Source organism: Callithrix jacchus, chromosome 21 (assembly GCF_049354715.1).
Source record: "Callithrix jacchus isolate 240 chromosome 21, calJac240_pri, whole genome shotgun sequence".
In the NCBI taxonomy this organism is placed as follows: domain Eukaryota; kingdom Metazoa; phylum Chordata; class Mammalia; order Primates; family Cebidae; genus Callithrix; species Callithrix jacchus.
In genome coordinates this window covers 46,006,267-46,022,255 of record NC_133522.1, presented here as the reverse complement: position 1 = coordinate 46,022,255, position 15,989 = coordinate 46,006,267, and the positions used below count along the sequence as shown (strand labels likewise).

Below are 15,989 nucleotides of genomic sequence, written 5' to 3'. Positions count from 1 at the left end.
ACCCAGCACCACACCTGACATATGGAGGCACTCAGTGGACGTTGGTGAACCCTGAGAAGGGGAGACGTTGTAAACGCTTTCCTCATTGTCCAGAGCATGCTCAACGACTAATAGGTGGTAGTTTGTAGACTGTTCCAGTATGCAGGAAAATGCTTTTCAGTAAAATGCCTCTAAAACCCTCTATGTTAGTTAAACTACTTGCTCAGCATCTAGGAGTCCTCACTGTCTCCCCACTCCCTAGGGGGTTCCCAAAGGCAGGAACTCTGGTTCTCTGTGTCCTGAGGTCCCCAGCACCCAGCACAAGGTCTGTCAAGTGAAGAGTGTACTTAAATGTTTATGGCATTTAATTTACATGCAGTTGAAATATAAAAATCATTATTATCCACAGCATCTTCAAATGTATAAAATGATCATGGTTTATATAACCAAATCAGGAAAGCTCCTTATCTATAAAGCCAAGTACAGAAGGGATTGAGGGAGAGTCTTCCCATCCTTCATGCTCTACTTCACCCAGAGACAGGGCCAGCGGTATGGCTAAGATGTTTACGCAGCCCTGGAGCAAGTCATTTTAAGGGTCAGCATGGGTCCCAGGAGAATTCCTGGGGAAAAGCCCACAGGACAAGCAGATCCAACTGCATGACTGAGGTCTCCACCAGGAACCTACAGAACTTCCATTACTTTCAGTTGGGAAGCCCTGGGAGGAAGGAGCTATGCTGACAGTAGATAGCACCTGTACTCACTGCTGTTCGAGGTGTGTTAATCAGATTTTTCACGTATTAGTTGCTTCCTCAATATACTTTTGGTGTGTAAAAATTACAACCACAATTTAAGTGGGTGCAGTTTTAGACTGAGTACATAGAAAACAGATCCTTCAAGTATTAATAACAGCCTAAATGTCACTTCCTCCAGAAAGCCTTCCCTGACTACCTACCTATTCCCCTTCACTATTCATAGCATGCCTTGAACACTTGGTGGGCTCATGACTATTAATTTACTATCTGTGCCCCATGGGACAGTTGTTCACCTATGGGCCATAGTGAGTCCTGAAGGCTGGGATTGTGTCTGACAAACCCTATGCTACGTTCCTGCACCCCTCATAGTGCCTGGCACGTATCCTAGACTCATAATAACCATGAGTCAAATTGTTGATGCTTAACCCCTGTTTTAGGCAATGGTGAAATTATAGCCTCAAAAGTTTTCCTTTACTTTTCATTACTTTTCAAAGAAAGCAGCATATTACCAATGTATTAAAATACTTCACATGCTTAACCAAAAGCACTTCTACAAGTGACCATTCACTCTATACTTGAACAATCCTAGACATAGAGACTCGCTAACCCAGGAAGGACAGCTCTGCCTTTGACCAGCTGTGGCTGCTACAAGTTCTTACATTTATTGCACCAAAATAGACCTTCCTGGATCCAGCGGCTCTCTTCCCATCTCTAACCCATTTGGCCAAATGACAGTCCTCTCAGGATTTGACAAAAGATGATTTTCCTCGGTTTACTGTTTTCCAGGAAATGCTGAACATCCCAAGTCCTTGTTCTCGTGTCTCCTGCCACCCCCCGACTCTGGTCATGCCCAGTGACAGCACCAGAGGCATCATCCAGCCAGGCCCAGGCACAGGGAAGCTGTGGCTTCCTCATCTGGAATCTTCTTCTTCTTCTCTGCAGCTGGCAATTGCACAGGCTGCTTTGGTTGCCACATTTTCTGACTCCCAGGGACTGCTGCTTCTCCTCTACAGGACCCCAGCCACCTTTAGCATCCTTTACATCATCTTGTCCAGGACTCCAGCAGATCTGTCTGCAGTTTGCTGCCTCCCGTTATTCTCTTCCTTGGAAGGCAGCCTGCCCTTCAGAGTCTGTTTCTCTGGTGGCCCTCCTGCCCACGGTTTCTCTGGTGTCCCATTCTGTCCCCAGTTTCTCTGGTGTTCCCTTCTGTCCCTGGTTTCTCTGGTGGCCCCTCCTGTCCCCGGTTTTTATGGTGTCCCCTTCTGTCCATGGTTTCTCTGGTAACCCCTCCTGTCCCTGGTTTCTCTGGTGTCCCCTTCTGTCCCCGGCTTCTCTGGTGACCCCTCCTGTCCCCAGTTTCTCTGGTGGCCCCTCCTGTCCCCGGTTTCTCTGGTGTCCCATTCTGTCCCCAGTTTCTCTGGTGGCCCCTTCTGTCCCCGGTTTCTCTGGTGTCCCATTCTGTCCCCAGTTTCTCTGGTGGTCCCTCCTGTCCCCAGTTTCTCTGGTGGCCCCTTCTGTCCACGTTTTCTCTGGTGTCCCCTTCTGTCTATGATTTCTCTGGTGACCCCTCCTGTCCCCGGTTTCTCTGCTGTCCTCTTCTGTCCCCAGTTTCTCTGGTGTCCCCTTCTGTCCATGGTTTCTCTGGTGACCCCTCCTGTCCCTGGTTTCTCTGCTGTCCTCTTCTGTCCCCAGTTTCTCTGTGTCCCCTTCTGTCCATGGTTTCTCTGGTGGCCCTCCTGCCCATGGTTTCTCTGGTGGCTCCGTCCTGCCCACAGTTTCTCTGGCGGCCCCTCCTGTCCCCAGTTTCTCTGGGGTCCCCTTCTGTCCCCGGTTTCTCTGGTGGCCCCTTCTGTCCATGGTTTCTCTGGTGACCCCTCCTGTCCTCAGTTTCTCTGGTGGCCCCTCCTGTCCCCAGTTTCTCTGGTGGCCCCTTCTGTCCATGTTTTCTCTGGTGGCCCCTCCTGTCCATGGTACCTCTGGTGCCTCCCTCCTGTCCATGGTACCTCTGATGCCTCCCTCATAACCCTGGTTCCTCTGGTGACCCCTCCTGTCCACGGTTCCTCTAGTGGCCCTTCCTGTCCCCAGTTTCTCTGGTGGCCCCTCCTGTCCCTGGTTTCTCTGGTGGCCCTTTCTGTCTATGATTTCTCTGGTGACCCCTCCTGTCCCTGGTTTCTCTGGTGTCCCCTTCTGTCCCCAGTTTCTCTGGTGTCCCCTTCTGCCCCTGATTTCTCTAGTGGCCCCTCCTGTCCATGGTACCTCTGGTGCCTCCCTCATATCCCTGGTTCCTCTGGTGACCCCTCCTGTCCATGGTTTCTCTAGTGGCCCTTCCTGTCCCCAGTTTCTCTGGTGGCTTCTTCTGTCCCTGGTTTCTCTGGTGCCTCTCTCCGGTCCACAATTTCTCTTGTCCCTCCTTCCTGTCCAGGGTGCTTCACAGGTCTCTGACCAGGCTTCAGAAGCATGGCAAGCTCCATCACACCCTGGAAAGTAACCAGGAAACACAGACTGACACAGAAGGTGCATTCCCCCAGTCCTTCTCTTCTCTTGGGCTTCCAACCCCTAGTTCACCCTGAGGACTGTTATCCTTGAGAAGAAGACTGAGGGAAAGGAGTTTTCCTGTGTCCCCACACCTCCTCCTATTCCCCAATGTGGAGGACCTGCTCCTTCTCCCAGCTACCTTTCCATTGTTAATCCTTTTATGTAATCCACCTCCAGAACTTTCAGTCACCCTCACTAATTCTGGTCTTTAGCCTCTAACAGCACTTCTTCATATCAGGTCCACTCTCTTATATTAGTCCTTGTTGCTCTTGTATCCACTGGATTTGGGGTATCTGACCTCCAAGGTGAGCTCCCCAGCTAGCACCCAATGCAGCCTCATGGTGCCTGTCAGCTCCTCATTCCTTCCTCACAGCACTTCCTTGGAATTGCAGAGGCTGCAGTGGGACTCTGAACTTCCCCATTCTCCTACACCACCAGTTTCCCTGGAGCAAACCATGGCAGCCTCCCCACTCTTTCGATGAATGCTTCTGATAAGTTCTTCCTAAACCAGTCTGCAACTCTGAGCCCATACAGCCCTCTCAGTCTTCCTGCAAACCCACAGATGGTACAATCATACTTGGCCAAAATGTTCTTCTCTTGCCTTTGACCAAACGATTTCTCTGCATTGTCAAGTCAATAACTTGTTAGAAGGTCTTCTAAGCAACTGAGACTTTCAGCAGGTGCCTGGAAATATTAAAATCCTGTCCCATCAGGTGTTTTCAGAGACTATGTGGAGGTCATGCATTATGGAAAAATGACCTTGAGCTTGGAGATAACACAGGTGAGGCCAAATCCCAGCCTTTCTTCTTAGCAGCTGTGTAACAGGGCTTCCATTTCTTGACTGTCACTAAGGAAATAAAGGCCTTACCTTGGTAGGATGTTGTAAAATTTTAATCAAATAAAACAGTCTGTCCAAACTATACATCAGAATGACCCAGATAGGGAGCCTTTTTAAAAGCACAGGTTTCTGGGCGCCATTCCTCAGAGACTCTGGTTTAGTATGTCTGAAAGCAGAACTGTCAAAAAGCCCAAGGTGTTTCCAATGTGCCCATAGATTTGGGAGCCACAGAGTCATGTTTTAAAATGCCCAGCACATTGCCTTGATGGGAGGATGAAGCTGAAAATTGACATGTAAATATAACTAGGAAGAATGCACTGTTGACCAAATAGAGAAAATCTTAGGAATAAAGAATGCACACACAGAAATGTATGCATGGACATCCAAGATCTGCAGAGGTGAGTGTGGGTGGGGAGAGTCTGGGAAGGCCACGGACAGGGCAGAGGCAAGTGTGGATGGGGAGAGTCTGGGAAGGCCACGGACAGGGCAGAGGCGAGTATGGATGGGGAGAGTCTGGGAAGGCCAGGGACAGGGCAGAGGCGAGTGTGGATGGGGAGAGTCTGGGAAGGCCAGGGACAGGGCAGAGGCGAGTGTGGATGGGGAGAGTCTGGGAAGGCCACGGACAGGGCAGAGGCGAGTGTGGATGGGGAGAGTCTGGGAAGGCCACGGACAGGGCAGAGGCGAGTGTGGATGGGGAGAGTCTGGGAAGGCCACGGACAGGGCAGAGGCGAGTGTGGATGGGGAGAGTCTGGGAAGGCCACGGACAGGGCAGAGGCGAGTGTGGATGGGGAGAGTCTGGGAAGGCCACGGACAGGGCAGAGGCGAGTATGGATGGGGAGAGTTTGGGAAGGTCATGGACAGGGCAGAGGCAAGTGTGGATGGGGAGAGTCTGGGAAGGCCACAGACAGGGCAGAGGCAAGTATGGATGGGGAGAGTCTGGGAAGGCCACAGACAGGAAGGGTGAGGATGGGTTTTGTAATGGGTCCCCCAGCCCACTGGAGGGAGTGGGTGGTGGTTTCTACAGACACAGACCAAATGCAGCATCAGAGAGGGCTTATAAGTCACACTGGGAGATTATTGTACAAGGCAGTGTCACTGAGATATGGGCTGAGCTAAAGAAACCTACAGGGCATGGATGTGGAAGTGCCCAGTGACCACCAAGAGGGGACTGTCCCTCCCTACCCAGGTCTACCATATGCCTTGGATTGGTGTAAGGGAACTGCAGTCATGGACACGCCTCTCCAGGCTGTCTGCAAACTCCCACACAAAAACCACCAGTGAAAATAGCTGTATCTTCATTGACCCCATCAGTCCCAGAAAATTCCATGTTGCCTGGGCAGAGGCATCTACGACCACAACTGTCTACCTCCTCCTGGGGCTACTTAGCAAATGTCTCAGCATCTTGCAGCACCTGGCATTCCTCCCCATCCTCCTAAACATCTCTGCAGGAGGCCTGGCTTTCTCTCTGTGGGGCAAGCCCCACATTGGTGTGTGTCATTGCATTGATACAAAATTTCCTTTCCTCATTTGTCTTCCATTGAATCACATTCTTCTCCTCATAAATGTTTTTCCGACTCTTCTCTTTTTATTCCATGTTCTTCTACCTCGAATCTTGATTCAAAATATGCTTTTTCCTTGTAACTGCAATATTGGCAGCTTGTATTAGGCTCCATTCTCTGAGGAGGTAAAGCATCAAAAAGCAGTCTTTAAGCCACATATTTTTTCTTTAATTCCAGAAAATCTCTTGCATTTACGTTTACATCTGGACAGAGAAGTCCCCCAAACGGCCATACTCACCCTTAGTGTGACAAAGTGATCGGCCCCAATCCCAAGACTCAGAGGTCCATGTATTTGTGGTTTATTTATCTATTAAACGTTAATATACTATTTATCCACTGTGAGCCAGGCACTGTGCTAGCAATGGGCATAGAAGACTGGGTGTGGCCAGCATGGCCTCTGCCCGCCTGGAGCTTCAAGTCCAGCAGGGAATACAGGTTATCCATGGCAGGCTTACTTGTGTGGTGAGCACCACCAAGGCAGACCCTGAGGAGGATGGGAATATGTAGGCATCATCTCCATCTACTGTCTAGGAGTCTCCTTTGTTCATCCCCAGCCAAAGCCAGCTGTTGACCACCCACCCACAATCAACGCTGCCCAAACCCTTTTGATATAAGAACCATGTACTGACATTCTCATCCTTGTCTGAAGCCCTAAAATCAGCAGATACAAAATGTCGCAGAGTCGACGATAACATTTCACACGAACAGGTGCTGCTGTTACAATTAGCTATGGTGGAAAAATAATTCCTACAACCAAGGATTTGGCACTAAATGATTTCAAGAACGTAGAATTGCAAAATGTGTTTGGTGATCAGGATTTATCCTGGAATGAGATTGGTTTGTACAGGATCATCTTATTTTTACCACACTCTATATGAGGAGGGAAGGATCTGGTATAGCTTGAAGTTTTGCTGGTTTTCAAAACCTTTTAGAACCAGGGATTTTGGAGGGACCCAGGGGTACCATCCAAACCATAGTTCATCGTACTGTCCTGTACAGTGAGTGCTCACAGTGGTCGTCGTCCACTCCACTGACCTGAGCTTCCACCACTGGAATTCCCCTTCTGTGATCTCCCCCAGTCCACTGACCTGAGCTTCCACCACTGGAATTCCCCTTCTGTGATCTCCCCCAGTCCACTGAGCTGTGTTTCCTCCACCGCCCCTCCCTGAACTCTCCTGACTTGTTGCTCCATATCCCTCGCAGCGTGGATAATGAGTGTGGGATGCCACATCCCCTCTGATAGCCAACTCTGCCAGAAAGCTAGGAACATCATATTGAGAAATCGCTTGGATGTAATTTTTTTTTTTTTTTTTTGGTTTATAATTCCTACTTGTGAATTTTCAAAGGCAGAGGAAAAAAACTCACATCTCTATCTCTTCTTTTTTGAAAAACAAAACCCAAAAGACTCCTGGGATTCTGCTCAGAGAACCAAAGATGTTTCCCCTCAGCTGAACTCGGCCACCATCATTGATATCCACCCTTCCTCCACCTACAGCATCCGCATGTACGCCAAGAACCGGATTGGCAAGAGCGAGCCCAGCAACGAGCTCACCATCACGGCGGACGAGGCAGGTACGTCGGACCGGGCAGCATCTTGCTCTGGAGGAGCTCGGGAGCTAACTCTTTAGGGCTCAGATGCTTAAATGCAGAAGCAGACCTTTGCCCCTGCTAGGTGGAGGTCTTTGATGAGTGCTCTCCATAGTTCTGTGCCCTATAAAAAACGCAGACAGCGCTCTGCATCTTACTTTGAAGGCACTGCTCTTCAAATAGGATTTAGTTCAAGTTTCCCATATCCAAGACTTAAAAGAAAGACATATGAGGCTAACAATCTGGTGAAATTCAAAGAATCATGCCGTTTTACAATTCCTTTGTTTGGACACATGGAATCCAGGTTGACAGGAGAACCGTGAGTGTATTTCTTGCCTGAGACCCTGTGAAGTCCAGTGTGGGGGGAAGGAGCAATGCTTCACTAAGAATCTGTGTGGGAGATGTGGGAAGGGGAACAGATTATTGAATTGACTGAAAACATCAACATTTAAAAATAATTTTTTTGCTCTTTTTACCATTACAAACAGCACTGTATTTAGTGTTGCAAATTCAGCAGATAGAGATAAGCATGTGGAGAAAGCAAAATAGCTTCCATCATTTTCCCACCTAGAGGTAACCCAGGAACAGGCAGATATAACAAGTTAAATAATTTCATCACCCATACACGTACATCCACACAGGCACTCACCATATATCCACACCCCTTAACACGAAGTGGACCACTCATGGTTCCTGGGGGTGAAATTAACGGGTGTGCAGAGAACTGAGCAATGAGGCAATGGTCCATGAATGCTGATTGTCAACCTGCCTCCTGGCAAGAAGAGAGGAAGCCCCTGTGCTTGGGTTTCTCCCAGGACACAAAATAAGAAGGGCATGCCTGGCTCATTTCTTGAAGGGAAAGAGTGTCCAGCTCCCAAACCTACCTTTTTTTTCCTGTCCACCATCGGTGCAATCAGCCACTCCCTGCTGCAGGAAAGCTGGCACCTTAGTCTCAGATCCCTGTTTCTCTGTCACCAAGATTAAGGGGATTGCCATACCCAGATGGCTAACAGAAGACCGGAGATTTGTTCCAACTTTCAGTAGAGGTTGTTCTTGGCTTCCTTCCCACCACCTCATCTCTGCTACCCTCAGTTACAGCATCCCAAATAGAAATCGAGGTTGTGTATGTCTTAAGTACTTTTCTACAATTCGTAATGATATCTCTTACCATATATTTAACAGATCTCATATTGCCAAACAAGTCAATTATTTTCAAGTTTTCATTAATATAAACACCACTACAGTGGACATCCTAGTGGTATGTCTTTTACCATTTCCAAGATCATTTTCTTGAATTAAATCCTAAGGAGTCGATGGCTGGATCAACCAAATGCAACATTTTTACACTTCTGATATTTGTAATCAATGTTGTCTTCAAGAGAATGGGTTAAAATGTACAATTCTTCCTCAGCTGCAGAGGAGTGCCCATTTCTCAATGCTGGAAGACGTTAGTTCTTGAAAATTGTTTTCAAGAGTGAGTGACAGAAGATCTTTATGCTGAAGTGCCTGAGAATGAGCCATTTCTGAGACTTGGATTCTCTGTATGATTTCTCATGTGCAAAATGGACATTACGATGCCTTGTTCCTTACACAGACATATCTGATCACTGAAAAAAATCGCAAGCTCTAAAAGCTCATGTCTCAGAAAGAAGTAGGAAATAAGTGTTAATCTGCTCCTGCAAAAATAGAATTGTATTTAATTATGTATGTAAACAACCCACTAGCTTCCTCAGATCCCTGGGCTTTCATTATGCTGGATACTTACAGAGAATAAGCTGTCCTCATCCTTCAACCCAAAATGTCATCTCCGACTTCCTGCTCAATCTTCTCGTTCCCTCTCAATGCCTTTTATAATCCCACCCCATCCCAGCCACCTCCTCAGGAAAACAGCATTTTTCGGGGGGTGCATGTTGCACCTGCTTTACTGATTGCCATTATTAATGCTGCTGCTGTTGCTTTTTTCTTCGTTTCCTCTGTGACCTCCACTGCGGCTGGCAGTTGCCATGGCAGCAGCTCTCTCCCTGCCAGAAGGCCAGGTGAACAGCCTCCGGGGTGCTGGTCTGCAGGGCAGCTGCCTGGCATGTCTGCAGACAGATGCAGACGCCGCCTCTTTGGCTCCCCGACTGGCCTTTTGTATTGTATCTGGGTGCTGGCTGTGGCAGCCCCACACAGCCTCTCTCCTTTCATATTCAGAGGAGCTAAGGGGAAATGAAAGAAAGGAGCAGCCTCCAGAAATGGAAAGCTGCAGCAGAGAACTTGTCTTTGTCTTGGAGCATAGGTTTGCATGACTGAAATTAGAAAGGCAGTTTCCCATGTGTGACTTACCTGCAATGGAGTGCGACTACTCTGGCCAAATGCATCCTTAGTAGAGTGTTCAGCAGAGGCTGGAGACACTGCCTCCACTCCCCAGCAGGCGAACCCAAAGGCACATCTTTTTAGGAGCTGTGGCTATCTTGAGGTGACCTTGCCCCACGCTTCCCTTGCTCCTCATATGGGAGCCTCTGGAAGCTGTCGGCCCATTCACTTTTGCTGTAATATAGTACCCAAGTCTTGGGCACATGAGGATGCCTCCCCCAATGCTACTACTTGGCAATGACTCAGTGACTCCACAGAGCCCAACGCCCAGCACCAACCTACCTTTTCATGCTCCCAAACCCTACTGTTGTGCTTCTTCCCTTGTCTGGAAGGCACTACAAGTTCCATGTCCCCTTTTCTGTGCTCTTCCTTGAAAAGCCAAGTTCAAAGACGCCTTCCTCCCTAGTGCAATGTCTTTCTCCATCTCCTGAGTACAGTTAGTGACTCCTCAGCTCAGCACAGAGGAGGGATTTTACTGACAGTAACCTTGAGGCATATCATCATGTCTCCATGGACCCTGTTGTCCATGACATGGCGGGGGGGCTATGAGCCCCTCCACATCAGGAGTCATGTGCACTCACACTTCTGTCCCTTGTGTGTGTCTGGCATAAGGGAGAAGAACATGTGAGATGACCAGTTATAAACATTACTCACGGTATTGCCTTTAGAATGGGTGCCACGATGGGCAGAGTATGTGCGTGTGCACATGTTTGTTGAGAAAATATATCCTGAATTAAACCCACACTGAAATTCTGAAGGGTGCTCTGGTCTGAATGTTCATACCTCCCCTTTCAAATTAATATCTGGAAACCTAATTCCTAATGCAATAATATTAAGAAGTGGGACCTTTAGGAGGGTGGGTGGACCCATCATGAATAGAATCAATGCCCTTATAAAATAGGCCCAAGGCCCAGTAAGATCACTCACCCCTTCTGCCACGGGAGGGCACAGGGAGAAGGCACCATCTATGAACTGGAAGAATGAGCCCTCACCAGACACCAAATCTGGCCTCTTGATTTTGAAATTCTCCACCTCTAAAAATACATTTCTGTAAGAAATGAACTTCTGGGCCAGGCACAGTGGCTCAAGACTGCAATCCCAGCACTTTGGGAGGCTGAGGCAGGGGATCATCTGGGGTCAGGAGTTCGAGACCAGCCTGGTTAATGTGGCAAAACCCTGTCTCTACTAAAAATAGAAAATTAACCAGGTGTGGTGGTGCGTGCCTGTAATTCCAGCTACTCAAGAGGCTGAGGCAGGAGAATGGCTTGAACCCTGGAGGTGGAGGTTGCAGTGAGCCGAGATCGCGCCATTGCACTCCAGCCTGGACAACAAGAGAGAAACGCCATCTCGAAAACAAAACAAAACAAAAACGATGTACAAACTATGCTTAGTTCAAGGTCTATAGGTGACATTTGGCTCGCCCACTGTAGTTTGCTGACCCTTCAATGCATGGAGAATGGGAGCTATGGCTCACTGAGGGTGTAGAGTCAGACTCTCCACACTTCACTCTGGCTCATTGCTACCAAGCAGGAACTCAAGAGGAACTCAAAATTTAGATGTTGAGCCGAAATTTCCAGATTTTAAAAATTAACACTGAATTTAGAAGTTTGGCACAACACTAAGCAGAACTCACATCCACAGGCCTGGTCTGTTGTAGGCTGTGGTTTATGGCCTGGGAAGTGCGCTATTCCTTCAGGATGGGGGAGGACATCTCCAGTTCCAGAGGCAACCATTTCATGGTTGATCACTGGAGCTGTGATGGGGGCTGTATTCTTCCCCCATCTTCTTTCCCCTCGGCTTTCCTGTCCTATCCTTTCAGCTTTCTCTACTTTTCTTTATGAAATTTTTGTCTTCTTTATGAAGTCCATGTTGGTCAGGCTGGTCTCTAACTCCTGACCTCAGGAGATCTGCCCAGCTTGGCTTCCCAAAATGCTGGGATTATAGGCATGAGCCACCAAGCCCAGCCTATATACCTTTTTGTTTTAAAGAAAGAATAGCATGGGCACATCAAGCTCAAAATTTGTACTGTCTGAGTCTTTACAGAAAAGTTTATGGATCTCCGATGAAGTCTGGCCACCATGGGAATTTGAGTTTTAGATTTCTGCTGTATCCACTGCAAAGGTTAGTGAGGAAGGAACTGCTGCCATTGACATAGTGTCCCTACCTAATGTTGGGAAATCACATTGCTCCAATCCCAAGATGCTGAGTTTATTTGCATGTGAACGTGCACAGAGCATTATCATACCACTTTAAGACACTTGATCTCAGAGAACAGCCATGAAGCCAAGACCACACTATTCAGCGTAGGCTTCTTGGCTCCCCCAACCAGCCGTAGCACCGGCAGCCTCTGCCACAAAGGAGCAGTCAAGAGAGTAAGTGGAGACACAGCCAGAGTTAATGAGATCAGCTGTTAATGGACTCGAAGTGTATCTCTTTGGCACGTGACATTCACAGCTGGCCCTGCAGGTCGTGAGTCACTTAGTGCCTTGTGACCGGGTTCGGAGTGGCTACTGCCTTCTTTATTTTCACTGTAAATCTGTGCATAGAACGTGTAGCTTCCATTAGTGGGTGCTCACACATTGAAACACCACTGAATTTCACAGACCATCAGAGAACGGAAAGTGTGGATTATGGGAGGGTCACGATTCAGAGTCACTGGGTTTCCAATGGATCTGGCACTGAGTTAAGTCCTTGCCTCATCTGTCCTCCCATTCGAGGGCAGCAGCTGTGATCTGGGAGAAAAGTTTTCTATGTGCGGAGGTGGGACAATGGATTAGAGGATGGAATGAGGACAGAAGAAATAAAAGCCAGGAGCATGTGAAACAAACATAGGGATAGCTGTGCTGTTAGGGCAGAGTGGCATCGATGTGTTCTTCGGTAAGAGTCAAATGCACAGTGTGAGCTTAGCAAGAAGAGCTGAGCACGCCTCACACCCAAACAGGCCTTCAGTGGTCGGCTTCTGTAGATTTTTGTCATTCTCCTCCATCCTGGCTTTGAAGAAACTTTGGAAAGTAAACCTGACAAAGCTTATTAGCCTTCTCGCTGTCTCTCATACACACTGTATAGTCCTGTCTGCTGTCCTGAAATGTTCTGGAATAGTTCTAGAATGTTCTGAAATGTTCTTCCTCTCTTCCCTTACTGCTTTCGAATATTATCCTCCAAGAATCTGATCCTGACCACCCTGTTAAAATTCAACCCACTGCTCACTCCAGTGGGTCCCCTCCCTCCCTCACCACTCTTTCTAACAATCATATATATCACCACCCAGAGTACTGTATAAGTTGTAGATTCCTTTTCCTTATGGTCTGTTTTGACCAGGGGAGGTGGGATTGCCTGCTCTGCTCTCTCACTGCTGTATCCCAGGCACCTAGAATGGTGTTAGCATGGTGTTTAGTGCCAACTAATTCAATAAGTAGGTTAAATAAATGAGCCATTTATTTAACAAATAGTAATGACTTCAGCCTTTCCCCATCTGGGCAACAGCTATTCTTGTTGTATTTTTATTTTTACTAAACACTGTCTTGGTTCCCTTTGTCCAACACAGAGCATGCCCCTCACCCACCCAGCTCCTATAGAAGACAAACCTGTGTTTGTAGAATGATGCAGCTGCTCCTCACTTTAAAAAAAAAAAAAAAGTTTGTTTTTTTTTACTTTTGTATCCCAGTCTTTGCCTGGTGTAGGATGTGGCTCATAGAAGGCAAATCTCCCTATCAGAACCAGAGGCAAAAACGTGGGAGTGGTTCCCAGGGGGCAGTTGAGCACAAATCAATTAATGATGAGGCCACAAGACACTGGTTGAAGCCAAGACATTGAAACAGGAAGGAGAGTATTTTAAGAGCAGAATGAATGGAGCACCGAGGCTTGAGTCCCAGCTCTCAGAGGGACACAGGAGCTGCTGGGCAGTGGGAGGCTGTCCAGCTGAGGAGGGATAGAGGCAGAGCCACTGCAGCCAGGAAGGACCAGTACAGAGAAGCAAAGCAGAGATCCATGCATGTTGCAGTCAGGAGGTGCCTGTCGTTTCTGTTTTCAGCCAAACAGAATGAATTCCCCTGCTTTATACCTTTGTAAATATAATAGAAATTATAAAGATAGTCTTTGCTTATTACAGTTTTGCAGTTTAAACAGTTTTGACTTCTGTAGAAATACAGAGTTTATTTTGGAAAATCACTTTCTTTCATTTATTTATTTTTTATTTATATATTTATTTTTTTGAGACAGAGTCTTGCTCTGTTGCCCAGGCTGGAGTGCAGTGGTGTGATCTCAGCTCACTGTGACCTCTGCCTCCTGGGTTCAAGCAATTCTCCTGTCTCAGCCTCCCCAGTAGTTGGGATTATGGGCATGCACCACCATACCCAGCTAATTGTTGTATTTTTAGTAGAGACCAGGTTTCACCATGTTAGCCAGGTTGGTCTCAAACTCCTGACCTCCTGTGATCCACCTGCCTTGACCTCCCAAAGTGCTGGGATTACAGGTGTAAGCCACTGTGCCCAGCCTTGGAAAATAACTTTCGTTGTTAATCTTTTACCTCTAGGCTTCTCCTTCCCCGGGAAATAAGCTAAATATGCAGGGCTGGGGGTGCAGGGTAAGGAAGCGAATTCTGCTTTCTCTGTATATTACATTTGAAACCATGTAAATAACCTCTTAAATGTCCGACGTCAAGGCAATTATCACATTTGGTTAAATAAATGGATACACCCAATGATTTATCCTTCATACATTTTGCATTGGGAGCTCAATCTGCTTTGGATTGTAATTTTATTGGCATCATTGGCAATGAGATGAGAACCTATGAAAAAGTTACAACTCAGGAGTTACACAGAAAGCAATAAAATTCTTAAAGAAAGCAAATTTTTTATCATTTAAAACTTTTGAAAGTCATGTTTCAGTAATGTAGCAGAAAATTGAGTGCCTTTGTAAAACACAAGCAAACAAAAACCTTCCCAATGATACCGTGCACAGCCCTGATGTGTGTGTGTATAAATTAGATTTTTTTGTTTGTCTGGACTTTTTTCACCGCTTTTTTTAAGAGGAGAGGTCCAAATGCTTTGACTTCAGGGAACAGGCAGAGTGATCAATACATCACTGACAATTCACTGCAGCATTGGTAGGCTAAGTAATAAAGCTGTCACATGCTTTAAAATGGTCAAGTCTGTCCCGGAGACAAGAACTGTGCCCCCTCTTCTTTTCGGTGGAGACCTTCATAAAATGCCAGACCTGGGCCTGGCATGGTGGCTCACACCTGTAATCCCAGCACTTTGGGAGCCTGTGTGGGGTGGATCACATGAGGCCAGGAGTTTGAGACTAGCCTATGCAACATGGTGAAACCCCATCTCTACTAAAAATACAAAAAATCAGCCAGACGTGGTGGCACATGCTTGTAATCCCAGCTACTTGGGAGACTGAAGCAGGAGAATTGCTTGAACCCAGGTGGTAGAGGTTGCAGTGAGTGAGATCGTGCCACCACACTCCAGCCTGTGTGATGGGTGACAGAGTGAGACCCTGTCTCAAGAAAAAGAAAATAAAACAAAATACCAGACCAGATTGAAAAAGCAAGTTATTCCCAAATCATGATTACATTGTAGAATTTATGCTTTCTGACAGAATTGAGGACATTCTTGTAAACACTATGCTAGCACTCTTAATTATGAATATATCTCAACTGGAAAATCAAGGCTGCAACTCTTGCCTGCCATGTTCCAGAGAGGACCACACCAAAGGCAACATCCCAGGCAGCCCAAAGGATTGAGGATGGGGCAGTGTCCCTGACATTGCCTCCAATTCCTAACAAACTGGCTTCTTGTTACCTTCAGTTAAGTGTAACTAAATTAAAGTAACCCAGCCTCAATATAGATGTCAGACCCAAAAATCGTTTTTCAAGGATTTTTATGGAAAACTGTGTGCTTTTCAATGAGCACAGAATTATCAGTGTGTGAGGGAAATCCAACCCATGAGTTTGTATTGAGTTTGATTTTCCAAGTTTCCTGCCTAAGAGCTTGACCCCATGAGCAAGAAATTGGGCGCAGAGCCATAGCAATAATTACCACCATTAGCTGGACGCCAGCCTCTCCTTCAGCCCCTGCTCTGGACGTTAACTTCGGTTCTCGCAGAGCCTTTGCACTTTTGGAATAGATCTGAGAGGCTGCAGTGCTCCAGACTGCCAGCTGTCCCTGGACGCTCAGCATTTCAGCATCTACAAATTGCTTTACCCCTTCAAAGCAAGGACTCACTCTGGGCTCAGGTCCTGATGCCATGCAGAGTATGCTGGGTGACCAGAGTCACACAAAGACGAACATGGAAAAGTATGTGCACACTACAGGGACAGGTCCCCAGGCCCAGGCAGGGATAAACTGAAGCGGGGGGCCCATGGGCACTGGCAGGAAACCC

The 15,989-nt window shown here is 47.3% G+C and overlaps 1 protein-coding gene across 2 annotated transcripts in view; it reads left to right on the top strand.

Moving 5' to 3' along the window:
- The window catches only part of DSCAM (DS cell adhesion molecule), an 802,011-nt gene that overhangs the window by 648,089 nt on the left and 137,933 nt on the right, over positions 1–15,989 (top strand). For both annotated transcript variants that reach the window (XM_017967103.4, XM_035283348.3), the window contains exon 15: positions 7,068–7,235. In XM_017967103.4, coding sequence (XP_017822592.1) covers positions 7,068–7,235 — 168 coding nt within the window. The remainder of the gene's footprint in view (positions 1–7,067; positions 7,236–15,989) is intronic.